At 47.4% G+C, this 12,150-nt stretch overlaps 3 protein-coding genes across 3 annotated transcripts; 1 reads left to right on the top strand and 2 right to left on the bottom strand.

The window, feature by feature from the left end:
* Nucleotides 1-1,679: 1,679 nt before the first annotated feature.
* LOC107280011 (uncharacterized) lies at nt 1,680-3,221 on the bottom strand. Its single transcript, XM_066307655.1, has 2 exons — nt 2,813-3,221; nt 1,680-2,503 (listed from the first exon to the last, which is right to left on the bottom strand). The coding sequence occupies exons 1-2, from the start codon at nt 3,219-3,221 to the stop codon at nt 1,680-1,682; spliced, it is 1,233 nt and encodes a 410-aa protein (XP_066163752.1).
* Nucleotides 3,222-7,106: 3,885 nt separating this feature from the next.
* On the top strand, nt 7,107-8,865 carry LOC4329883 (uncharacterized; the record flags this gene model as incomplete). The annotated part of the gene is made up of 4 exons (XM_026023088.2): nt 7,107-7,302; nt 8,119-8,169; nt 8,546-8,616; nt 8,706-8,865. Coding segments are annotated over 4 exons (396 nt in total), but the record flags the coding sequence as incomplete, so codon positions are not given.
* A 711-nt stretch (nt 8,866-9,576) lies between these two features.
* On the bottom strand, nt 9,577-10,748 carry LOC4329882 (uncharacterized). Its single transcript, XM_015769620.3, has one exon. The coding sequence runs from the start codon at nt 10,411-10,413 to the stop codon at nt 9,772-9,774; it is 642 nt and encodes a 213-aa protein (XP_015625106.1). The 5' UTR covers nt 10,414-10,748; the 3' UTR covers nt 9,577-9,771.
* Between the last annotated feature and the right edge of the window lie 1,402 nt (nt 10,749-12,150).

Below are 12,150 nucleotides of genomic sequence, written 5' to 3'. Positions count from 1 at the left end.
ATTAATTGTACTAGTACTCCAGTATGCATCTATTTGGAGATTGGATAGCAAACTAACAAAAACTACAAGCGGAAGCCGACCTATATTACGCCGTGCAGGCCATCGCGGACACGCACGCACGCACGCACGAACTCTCGCGTGTGGAACACCAGCCAGGCCGGCGAAAAAGAAGCGGAAGCAGATGGACTGGTCGTCTCTCCCGTTGGACATGCTCGTGCTCGTCCTAGATAGGCTCGGGTGGTCGAGCCACCCGAGCTTCGCGTCGACGTGCCGGCACTGGCGCTCCGCCGTGTCGCCCTTCCGACGGCGGCGGATTGCGGCGGTGTTCGTCGGCGGCGGCAAAAGAGGGAAAGCACGACGTGACGACGAGGGTTCGATTTCTTGAAGCTAGAGCAGACACACGACCACCGGGACTCGTTCCTAGCGTCGGATTGGACGAAGCAGAGCCGAGGAGGGCAAGCGACGGGCGGCAATGGCGGCGAGACCATGCCGAGCGGCGGCGGGGCTTGGGGTGGCGCCTACTAGCTATCGGGTGTGCTACGGGGAGGAGGGAGAGCGAGGAGGGGGAACGGAGGGGATACCGCGACGGGACAGGGCGCCGTGAAGAGAGGACACGGCGCGAAACGTGATCGTTTTGGCCGAGGAAGGGGATGAAGCGGGAGCGCGGAGTTCACGTCACGCGTCCACGAACGCGCCAGCTCCTCCGGCACGCTCAGCGACGGACGGCGACAGCGAGACGACAATGGTGTGCGACAGCGGTGGAGAGTGAAAACAAGAGAGATTGGGATGGCGATGTCGGTTTGGGAGGGGAGAACCGACCTTGGGCAGTCAAATGGCTCGGCTGGCGCTCGGCGCACGCGGCCAAATCGGCGACAGAGGATGACGCCGGCGAGGGGAGGAAAAAGAAGAAAAAGAAGAAAGAAAGGGGGGGCACTCCTTGCCAAAACGGGAAAGGAAGGAGGGAGAAGGAGCGATGAGGCAGGGCTCTACCTCCATCCCTTGGACGCACGCGCACGGAGGGCGGGGCCGGAGTGGATGACGCCGGCGATGACGGCTAGGGGCGGTGTGGAGCGGAGCGGCTACAGGGTGGCAGCGCGGGCACAGACGGCACAGGCGCGGCAGTGTTAGATAGTATAGGGAGAGAGGATACTGCGAATATTGGACACATTGTATTGAGCCTCAGGGGGGCCGATATATATAGGAGTACATGGGGAGAAGATAAGGAAGAATTACATATATGGAAGGAATCCAAACAAACCAATCCTATCCTAATATGACTCTAACTACCATATACTCTAACATCCCCCGCAGTCCAAGCGTGAGCAGCGCGGACACTTGGACTGGAGAAGAAACCGGAAAGAGTACTCAACACAGATGATAGCCCTTTGTGCCATAGTCGATGTAACCAAAGCGAAGGAGCCGAGAGAGCCGTGGTTGATGAAGCCGTGCGTAGAGTAGCCGTGGTCGATGTAGCCGAAGTCGGGAAGTCGATGATGTCGAGGTAGTCGAGCCGTAAGGCGCAGGGGGCGTCGTAGAGTGGTCGTGGATGGACGGGAGGGCATCGTGGACCAATGGTGCGTGAGGACGCGCTGGAGACGAAGACGGTGATACAATCGCGGCGGTCGTTGAGGAAGATGACGCCGAAGAGCCAATGTAGTCGAACCGTAAAGGACGAGACGTTACACAGGGCTTGCCAGACCCCGGGACAACTCGGGACAAACGCGCGCGCCGGTGTTGCCAATACCGCGCGGGCGAGACAGGAGACCACCATGAATCATACGCCAATGTCGGAGGAGACTAGCAGAGAAGGCCTCTGGGACAGTCGCAGCGCGAGAACGGCGTAGAGGGAGAATTGCCGGAGCAGCACGCAGTTGCCGGAGAAGAGCGAAGTGTAGTCGAGGAAGATACGGCGACGCTGGCGATGAGTCATGCTGGACAAAGTAGAAGGCGAAATAGCGGGACCAACGGCCTGGACGGCGACATCGGTAGCCATGTAGAGGTAGCTGCACCACCGGCCTAGAGTGGCGACAGTGGCAGCTTGGAGATGCGGCGGCGATGCTTGAAGTAGAGGAAGGAGACCCCGAGCGGCTGACTATGACCAGTGCGGACGACGAGGTTGTCGATGCGCGAACGGCGATGAAGACGACGAAAGTGGCAAAGCTATGGTCCGAGAGGACAGCACAGCTGCAGCTCCATGTCGATGCAGCGGCGAGAAGTCCACCGGCGGTGAGGCCACGCTGAGAAGGGCGCCTCTCAGCGTTGCAATAGCCAATGGAGGTGTGGACCATAGGCAGCGGCACTGCGGCCCAAGGAGGCGACACAGCGGCAACCCAGAGCTTGATGGCGTAGACGCATGCTCGATGACGATCGGTTACAGAAGTCGTTGTAGTCGGACGCTTGAACGGGTGATCAAGCCGAAGATGCGCGGGGCAGGACGACGAAGTCGATGCCGATGTCAGAGACGCGTAGATATCGACGAGGCGGTGGACGACGCAAACCCGATCTCTGATCGGGAAAAAAAAAGATACATGCAGCAGCAAGCAGCACAGTAACAACCAGCCCTACGTGCTCAAATGGTCCGTAGACCAAGTCCACGTCCAGCAACCTCTCTGCCTCAACTGTACCAGCAGCAGCGACACATGCACAATCGGTTCCCTCCACAGCCAGCCAGCCAGCCAACAAGCTCTCTGCAACCATCTTCTCTCTCTCTCCTCTCCCTTGCTAATCACGTGTAAGATCACAGCAAAGTGACGGACAACCAAACAATACAGGGAGCGAGAGGCAAGATAGACGCGGACGCGTAGGGGCTGACCGGCGGCAACGACGAGGGAGCTGAGTCCGGAGGCGTCGAGGCCGCAAGCGGCGACAATGGTGCAGATCCTGGCGGCGAGGTGTCGGGCCGCGCGCCCGTGCCAGAGACGCCGGACCAGCAGCGTCTTGCCGGCGACGAGGCAGAAGGCAGGCGGAGAGGCGGTGAAGACGTCGGTCCATCCCCCCGGCGGAGCTTGATGAAGACAGCGGTCGAGGCGGAGACAAGGTCGTCCGTCGGCCGCGGAGCCCGGCGGAGGTCGATAAGCCGACGGTGGCCATCGGAGGTAGGGGCGGTGGAGGCGGCGGACCGGAGGTGGAGGACGAAGTGCAGACTGATGATGACCGGAGACTCTGCTACTGCCGCTTGATGACGACGCAAGCGTCCGAGAGATCGATCTCTCTCGGGACATCGACTTGACGACGCGAAGGAAAAAAAAACGGTGGCCGCCCCAGGAGATTGAAACCCTCCCGAGGGCGACGAGCGGAAGCGTGAGAGAGAGGCGACTAGATCGTCTGCTCTGATACCATGTTAGATAATATAGGGAGAGAGGATACTGTGAATATTGGACATATTGTATTGAGTCTCAGGGAGCCAATATATACAGGAGTACATGGGGAGAAGATAAGGAAGGATTACAGATATGGAAGGAATCCAAACAAACCAATTCTATCCTAATATGACTCTAACTACCATATACTCTAACAGGCAGGGCTGACGGCGGCGGCGACCGGCCGGTCGGCCACCACAGTGCACGCGCGGCAACAGGCGGCGCGGCAACTTGGGTGTCGTTGGCGGGAAATCGGGGAGAGAGAGAACAAAGAGAGAGCAAGAAAATGAGAGAGAGGGCTCTCTCTCGGCTCGGCTCAGCGCACTCGCACGGCATGTGCGAGAGGAGGGGATGGGCTGAGGGAGAAGATGTGCCGAGGGAGGGAGCTCGGCCCACAAAACTTTAGGGAGGCGAAATAGACTTCTGTCGAGAGATTTGATTTGGAGGGGACTTGAAGTTGGAATTCGAACTTGACGATGGATTGGGGGATTGGGATCTGACGATGTTAGCTAGGCGCTACGACGGAACGGGCACTACACAACGAGGCTTTCTCAGGAAGAAAGCAGATTGGGGAGCTGTTAAACACCTAAAAGAAAAAAGAAGATGGTTTCATAAAATTTCAGAGAAAAAGAGCTCCCAATCACATAGTAGAGACCAAAACTTAATGAAATTAATAGACGTGACATAGCCGAGCTAACATTAGTGCATATTTTGAATGAATGAGTTAACTAAAAAAACACTCATCGAGTTGGCATAAAAGGTAAGTTGGATCCTCTATGTAGTGCACTCCTATTTCTTCATACGCAGAAGACATTTGAGCGGCTCCAAAGGAAAGCCACAACCGCGGTATGAGTTCTTCGTTTCGGGACTGCTTGCACCTTCCCCTTGACAAGGAAATCTTTCAGCCATAGACCTCTTACTCTTCTTCTGATTTATTAACTTATTTTGAATAGGAATCGGCAAACAAGTACAACCACCCTCGAAAAATCGAACATCCCTCTTCACCTTACTTACCTTAGTGTCTTTTACCTCATAAGCATTTTCCTGAATTGTTGGCCCAACCTGATAGATGCTTTCAACACTTCGAGTTGCTCCGCCATGATATCTAGGAAATGTTGGCATCAATACTTGGGGTGACTGGTGATACGGAAGATGTGTGCCGGGATCGATTACAGCCGTAGTTCCTCGTTCCATGTCGTATACACACAACACTTTCCCATTGAACACCGAGTAGTAGACGCAGTTCCCTCTCAAGCCTGTTCCCTCCGCATCAAGTGACGCTCCAAAACTGCCTATCTTAACGAAGAACGCTCTGCCACCTAGCGAATCCACCTTCACCCATGCTGCTGATCTTTGCTCCTGCGTTGCCGCCGCATTAATGCTCAACCTGTAAACGCCTACACGCGCGACAATCCGGTCACATCCGATCGGGTGAGAGAAGACAACGGAGTGCAGCTCCCCGTTTGATTCCACGAAGCAAGTAGTACGTTTCTTGTACACCGCCGGTCTCCTATCGTCGTCGTGTACAGCGATCTTGGTGAACGCCACCTCCGGCAAGAACTCGAGGACGCCGACATTGCCGGTGTGTAGTTCAGTGTAGAACTTGCCGTCGATCGCCGTAAACTTGCGTAAAAACCTGATGATGGCGTCACGGTGGGCAGGGTTGCGGTACTGGTACGGTTGCTGATGGAGCTTCACCCAGTGGTTGTCGCCGGGGCGGCAATACCAGAGCTCCGGGTAGGCGAGGTCGATGACGAGCACGGTGCAGCTGGTCGGGTCCATGGGACCGCAGCATGACAGGAGGCACCTCCGGCGATGGCTGCCTTCGGCGGCGAGGACGGTGCCGTCGTGGTCGGGAGGCAGCCCGACACGGCGGCCGGTGAAAGGGTCCCATAAAAAAGTGCACGGCGAGCCGCGGCGCGCCATGAGCAACCAGCCCTGCGCCGTGGTCCACCAGCGGTGGCATCTCATCATGTCGTCGACGCCGCCGTCGCCCACCCTCGTTGGCGTTGGCATTGGCAGCAGCGCCCTCGTCGGCACGCTGTACAGGAACGTGGCGTCGCCGTGGCCGCCGAACAGCAGCAGAGGAGCAAACTTGGGATCCAGTGCTGCAGATGCATCGCCTGCCTCCTCCATGATTTCGACGGACGACTGGCCGATCAAATTCATAAATCCTTATAAATAACTATTGGCATAGGAAAGAGGTATGCACATCTACGACCTACAATTAGTACTCCTACCAATCATCTGCACCACCCGTTGATCAGGAAAAGGAAACATGAATTCCTACACGATATCAAAATTCAAACCACTACCCAATTCTAAAGCAAAATCTAAATACTTTGCATATATGGAGATTGGATAGCAAACCAACAAAAACCAACCGGGGCGCCGGGGCGGTATACAATCTCCAAGCGGAAGCCGACCTATAAGGCTTATTGGCTCGCTGGTCTCTCTTTTTAGCTTTTTGAGAATGAACAACCTTAGCAACTAACTTTTATTTATTTTAGAAAAATCTTTGTTCAAGCTACATGGCTAATGGCTTATTTCAGGGCATGTTTAATGCTGACCTAACTACCTGTTTTAGCAAGTGAAGGATTGCCCATGTTTCGAATTTGGGTTAGCGGATTAAGCTAACCTTGCCTAGCAAAACTCTGCCAGTCGGTCAGCTTGTATAAGTTTAACGCATGACTTCAACACAGGGCATATAATGACTGCATAAAGACTATCATACTTTAGTTACTGTACTGCCAGATATTGAAAATTGCCCTTTGATAGGTGATCGCGTAATCACAATTTCACAATTATAAGTGGAGTTCACAATGAAGAAGTAGATTTGCTTAAGACATATTGTTCAATCAGTCTATCACCTTGTTGATTTGATTAGTTGATAACTTGATATGGCTTCTTTGTTCCATCTTTGTATTTATGAGCTAAATATTTATTTTGTTTGAAACCATCAGTTATTTCTTGAAATATTCTGTTGTCTGCAGTCTAATGTTAGTTATTATTTAGTTTTAATAATCTTGCTACATATCATGCATAGATATGCTTTCTGATGGCTATCTTTACTGAATATGCTTCAGGAACCGTGCTAACAATCGACGCAATTATTATTGAATCAGTTGGATTTCATGATGTTTTGGGGATTTATTATATTTTCCTTTATTATTATTTTGGCTTGACTGCTATATAAGGTCTCCAAATTAGTTGATAAGGTCTTATCCAGTTGTTGGTTGTTATGGTATCAAACTTAATTCATTATTCCTCTAGTAGATTTCTATGCAGTGAAACTGCCATGTTTCTTTTCCACAAATGGGCTGAAAAATATGTGCCTTACACCGACCATGTTGATAACTACTCTATATCTATAAGGAAATCCTTGCAAGCAAACATCCTTGTATGAGCCCCTCTACTCCATTGTATTAATGATGCCAATACTCTGTACAACATGCAACTTCATGCATCTAATGCAAGCTACCTGCAATCATAATCCCCACAATCAGTCATTTACAAGTCAAATGTGTTTTTTACTCAGAGTTTACTTATTATGTCCAATAGCTGTCCAGAATCTTCTAACCTTGACATGTCTTTATTTGATTATTCATATTTCCAATAATTTTTTTATGGGCTATCTTTTCCTTATCCATGTGTTTTTTTAATGATTTATCTGTATGTTTAAGCATAACAATTTAATTTATGAGGTGATTTTTTTTGGCTGACACTGTAACACTTTTGTTATACCAAACAGATAGGGCTGAGAAGGCTAGTTATTTGTACAATAATGATGGAGAGAAGAGCCATGCTCCTTCATTAAAGAACCTTCCACCAATTATCCCTCATGAGACTTTTTTCAGCAATCCTCAGAATGATTACAGTCAAACAAGATTAATACCCTTGGAGGGATGTTGTGCCAGTGAGGCTGCCCAGCTTCTCAATGACCGTATGTTTCTCAGAGACCAAGCTGCCCTTTTAAATGCTTGTAGAAGTTCTATGATATAAGTTCTTATCTTTTTGACTTTCTGGGAATTGTTGCATGTTATTGTGGTAGTGATACATTATGTCTACAGTAATAAGATATTACTCATTTTGTCCCAAAATATAAGCATTTTTAGCATAGTGCTAAGTCAACCATTTTTAACTTTAACTATTAATAGCAAAAAAATAAAAAAAATCAATAATGTGAAATTGATGTTACTAAATTTATCATTAATCAAACTATTATTATATGCAACTCTTTTTATTTAAACCATTTTATTTTTATAGATATTGTTGGTCAAAGTAGCATCTCGAATACTATGTCGTGGTCTAAAAATGCTTATATTTTGGGACGGAGGGAGTAAGTAGTAAAAGCACATGCAGTATATTACAGAACCGCCCATTGCTTTAATAAGTTTACACAGGCTGATAATCCAATATTCAGATACTGTAAGTTGTAAAGAAAAATACGTGGAGCACCTGTTGTGATTTATTTTGGGGTTCTCTGCATGTTAGTAACATGGAAGAATATTCAAACTGTGTACCTACTGCTTATCCTATCTTTTTTGTTCATTAATCATACCATCAACTGTTCTCTTTATGTGCAATTGTGCATATGCCACCGGTAATTTACCGGAAGTTAGGCAACTTTTAATCAAGGATGGTCTAGGCATATATAACAAAGATGTATTCCTACAGTTGCTGTACTAATTTTGAACCAACTTTATTTACAACCATTCTTCTTATGTGATAATAAACCTTTGCTGCTTTTCCCCTGTAGGTTGGGCTGCAGCAATGAACTTGTACAATGATCAGTCATATGATTCCCCTGGTGAGTCCTTAAGCAAATTCAGGCCGCATGATGGGAGATTTACTATGTCATGAATCATGGTAGAGGAATCTTTAGATATTTTAGGATCAATTTCTACAAGACCTGGCATACTATCCTAGACCTATGTTTAATTTAGATTACCGTTTCATAAGTTATGATAGAAATATGGAGGTGAATATAAAGTGTTGGCAACAGTAGTGACGCCGCACAATTATGGTGCTAGCAATTATAGTATTGTATAGCAATTCGTGATGTTAATATGTTACTATGAACACCATCAAGTACCCTGTGCACTCAAGTGAATTTTCATGTCAGTTGTACCAACGGGAAGCACTAAACCAAAGTAACCTATTAAATGCTGTTGATGTTTTGCCAGATAAGCCGGTGATGTACTCTGGATCTAGTGGATCATCATGGGGTCATGGTCACATGAAACTTCCTCATCAGGTATATTGAACCTGCGATTTTGTCATACTGTTCTCCTACGTCTTAGTTTCTGTACTCTGATTCCTTTTCTGTGGTCATTGGTAGTACAGATGAACTTCTTTGAGGAGTTGCGCCGTGCCCTAGATGAGCAACCAGTCACAGGACCGTCTGTCAACACCTGGAACTAATCAAGCTCAAGCTGCATTGGAGTGCTAAGATTTACAAAAAAGCAATCTATTGCCAGTTCGCTGTGTGTTGTATCTTGTACTCCCTCCGTCCCAAAATAAGTGCAGTTTTGCACTATTCATCTCCAACGTTTGACCATTCGTTTTATTTGAAATTTTTTTATGATTACTATTTTTATTGCTATTAAATGATAGAACATAAATAGTACTTTATGTCTGACTAATTTTTTTTAAAAAAATCATAAAGTTTTCAAATAAGACGGACGGTCAAACGTTAGACACGAATTTCCACGACTGCACTTATTTTGGGACGGAGGTAGTACTGAAACTGTATGCATGATGTGACTATAAATGCTTTATTCTAACTTGCAACTCCTTTGGTTTATCTCAAACAGAAACGGCAATCCTGCCCATTTGTAACCTTATGGATGGAAAGCCAGCCTGCTGTATCATGTGGAGTACTTTAGCATGCAGAAGTGCAGAACCAATGCTATATATATATATCCCTCTTCTTAAGGGTGAACTTTTGCAGTTTTGTCAGATTTGTTGCTGCGAAAGCATTTTTTTGAGTAACCTTATTCATACCTATTTATTTAAGTGAATAATGCAATTTGATGTAACAGGGCAAAAGGCTCGAATATTGGCTTAAAGTGAACAGATGTATGATAAATACACAAGACACATCTATTCACCACTGAATTTTGTGGAGCAGCATCTCCAAACAGTCATTGCAGAGAACAGTAAATAAGTAGCACAGCAAAATGGATCAGCTATTAGTGAAGATGAAAAATGTCGGTTTTAGGCAAATTAACATCCACCTGTTGTCCGCTTGAATGATGTTTAAAGTAAACAGAGAGGCCATGCATCTCAATCTACAAGGAACGAGATTTTCGTCGATAATACAGGTTTGTGACTTTGTATAACTACACGACTTAAGAGCCTGCATGGATTTGATAACGCTTGACAACGGGTGCCGGTGGGCCGAGGGGAATTAGTTCCCCTCGGCAACCTCCGGCGAGAACTCGAGGACGCCGACATTGCCGGTGTGTAGTTCGGTGTAGAACTTGCCGTCGATCGCCGTAAACTTGCGTAAAAAACTGATGATGGCGTCACGGTGGGCAGGGTTGCGGTACTGGTACGGTTGCTGATGGAGCTTCACCCAGTGGTTGTCGCCGGGACGGCAATACCAGAGCTCCGGGTCGGCGAGGTCGATGACGAGATCGGTGCAGCTGGTCGGGTCCATGGGACCACAGCATGACAGGAGGCACCTCCGGCGATGGCTGCCTTCGGCGGTGAGGACGGTGCCGTCGTGGTCGGGGGGCAGCCTGACACGGCGGCCGGTGAAAGGGTCCCATAGGAAAGTGCACGGCGAGCCGCGGCGCGCCATGAGCAACCAGCCCTGCGCCGTGGTCCACCAGCGGTGGCCTCTCATCATGTCGTCGACGCCGCCGTCGCCCACCCTCGTTGGCGTTGGCATTGGCGCCAGCAGCGCTCTCTTCGGCACGCTGTACAGGAACGTGGCGTCGCCGTGGCCGCCGAACAGCAGCAGAGGAGCAAGCTTGGGATCCAGAGCGGCAGATGCGTCGACTGCCTCCTCCATGATTTCGACGGACGACTGGCCGATCAAATTCATAAATCTTAACTAATATAAAGAATCGTAATTTTCCTTTGGCAAAATTTTCCTTTCGTCACAAAATTTTCGTGCGTCAATTCCGACCGATTCGTCCGTCGATTCCGACTGAGTGGCCCTCTATCTTCGCTATTTTACAGCGGCCAAAGAAAGAAAAAGAGATCGATAAAAATCCTAACGTGTGTAGTCCGTAGCCCAGGTCGTTCCAAAATCGAAAGGAATAAGACTCTAATCCACCTAAATAAAATCTGAAGCATGATCCATAGGAGAACCCCAATCCAGCTGTGTTTCTAAATTCCAAATTTCTAACTAGAACACGAAATTAAGGTTCGAGTGAGGCGCCTGGAGGGGATAAGGTTCGAGTGGTGGGAGGAGATAGCGCCTGGGAAGGGGAGCGAGAAAACGGTTCCCATTTTCTTTATTTATTTTCTTTCCTTTTTAAACGCTACGGTCCTCCGGTTAGACATGAAAGTCTATTGAAAATATCTCATTTGCTAAAATTTATAAAGACAACTTTAAGTAAATAAGAAAAATACAAAATCAATTATTCTACGTGAAAGTAAAAAAGACTTTCACTTTACTTTCACGTCAATATAGCGTTGAGAACAGGTTGTATTTTTTTTCGAAACACAGTATAGATACATGCATTCATATAAACACGTGCACATTGATCCATATGAAAGCACACACGCACAACATATCTCTATGAGAATCTCCAAGACTAAGTTGGTATATTTTTTAGATTAGAGATATCATCACATGCGTCTATCGAATCTTGTTTAATCTTTCTATTATCTCTATCTCTACTACTTAAAAAAATACTTAAAAAATTGAAGGTGTTTTCGTCATCGTGATAAAAAAAAAGGCGAACAAATATATAATGATAAACCCTGAGCTCCACTCAAGATGCTCAAAGCTGTTGTTTGGACCGATCTTTCGGTGAGTTGAGATAACTACGATTTGGAAGAAACGTTGATGATCCGACTACAACCGTACAAGGCATTGCGTTGCGCCCTTAGCGATCGATACACCTCTCCGATTCATAAGAAGCTTGCACCTTATGTTCGATTAGGTAAAACATCATTATGGTTTATCCATGGTGATGATGCCCTCATCATATAAAAAGAAAAAAAAAAGAAAAGTCCGATTCATCAATGACACGGAGAAAAGAAGACCCACCGTCCGTGATAAAAAAGGTAGAATTTTTTTTGTTCTTATTAATCACTCTATATACCAATCATGTACGATGGATAAAGCACAAAATCAAATCAAAGATCTACACGGACTGAGAGAACCTGAAAAAAGTCATCCTATCAAACAGAACTACACGGAGAATCTAAAAGAATCATCCAATCGGATAGTTACACAGATTGAGAACCCTAGAAAAAAGGAAAAAAAGAGAGGAAAAAAATCACACAAATGAGCGAGTTTGCCATCGGATCCGGTTGTTCTGAGCTCGTCACTGTCACGCCTAGAAATTCCCGAATAGAATTCCAAGCAGAATGTGCATTAAAATCCCCGTCCAGGACCGGCCGGGGTACACAAACGACAAAGTTGACATACAGATCCACGTCTTACAAATATTATAAAAGTCTTACATAAATGCAGCGGAAAACTTAAAAGATATCTGGAGCTTAGCCTTGACTTGGACTGCAGCGGGAACACCACTCCACAGGCATCCTCGATGGCACGGACGAAACCTACTCCTCGGAAAAGCCACCATCTGACGCATACTCAAAC

The sequence above is a fragment of the Oryza sativa genome, chromosome 2 (genome assembly GCF_034140825.1).
Source record: "Oryza sativa Japonica Group chromosome 2, ASM3414082v1".
In the NCBI taxonomy this organism is placed as follows: Eukaryota; Viridiplantae; Streptophyta; class Magnoliopsida; order Poales; family Poaceae; genus Oryza; species Oryza sativa.
The sequence above is the reverse complement of the archived record's forward strand: the minus strand, read 5'-3'. Positions and strand labels throughout refer to the sequence as shown.

What these genes read in the sequence shown, in the direction of transcription:
- LOC107280011 (XM_066307655.1), bottom strand. Translation starts at nt 3,221, where the DNA reads ATGTCCCGAGAGAGATCGATCTCTCGGACGCTTGCGTCGTCATCAAGC. An exon ending in CTCCCTCGTCGTTGCCGCCG is followed by an intron (nt 2,504 to 2,812) that starts GTCAGCCCCTAC and finishes TCCCGATCAGAG; the next exon opens with ATCGGGTTTGCGTCGTCCAC.
- LOC4329882 (XM_015769620.3), bottom strand. Translation starts at nt 10,413, where the DNA reads ATGAATTTGATCGGCCAGTCGTCCGTCGAAATCATGGAGGAGGCAGTC.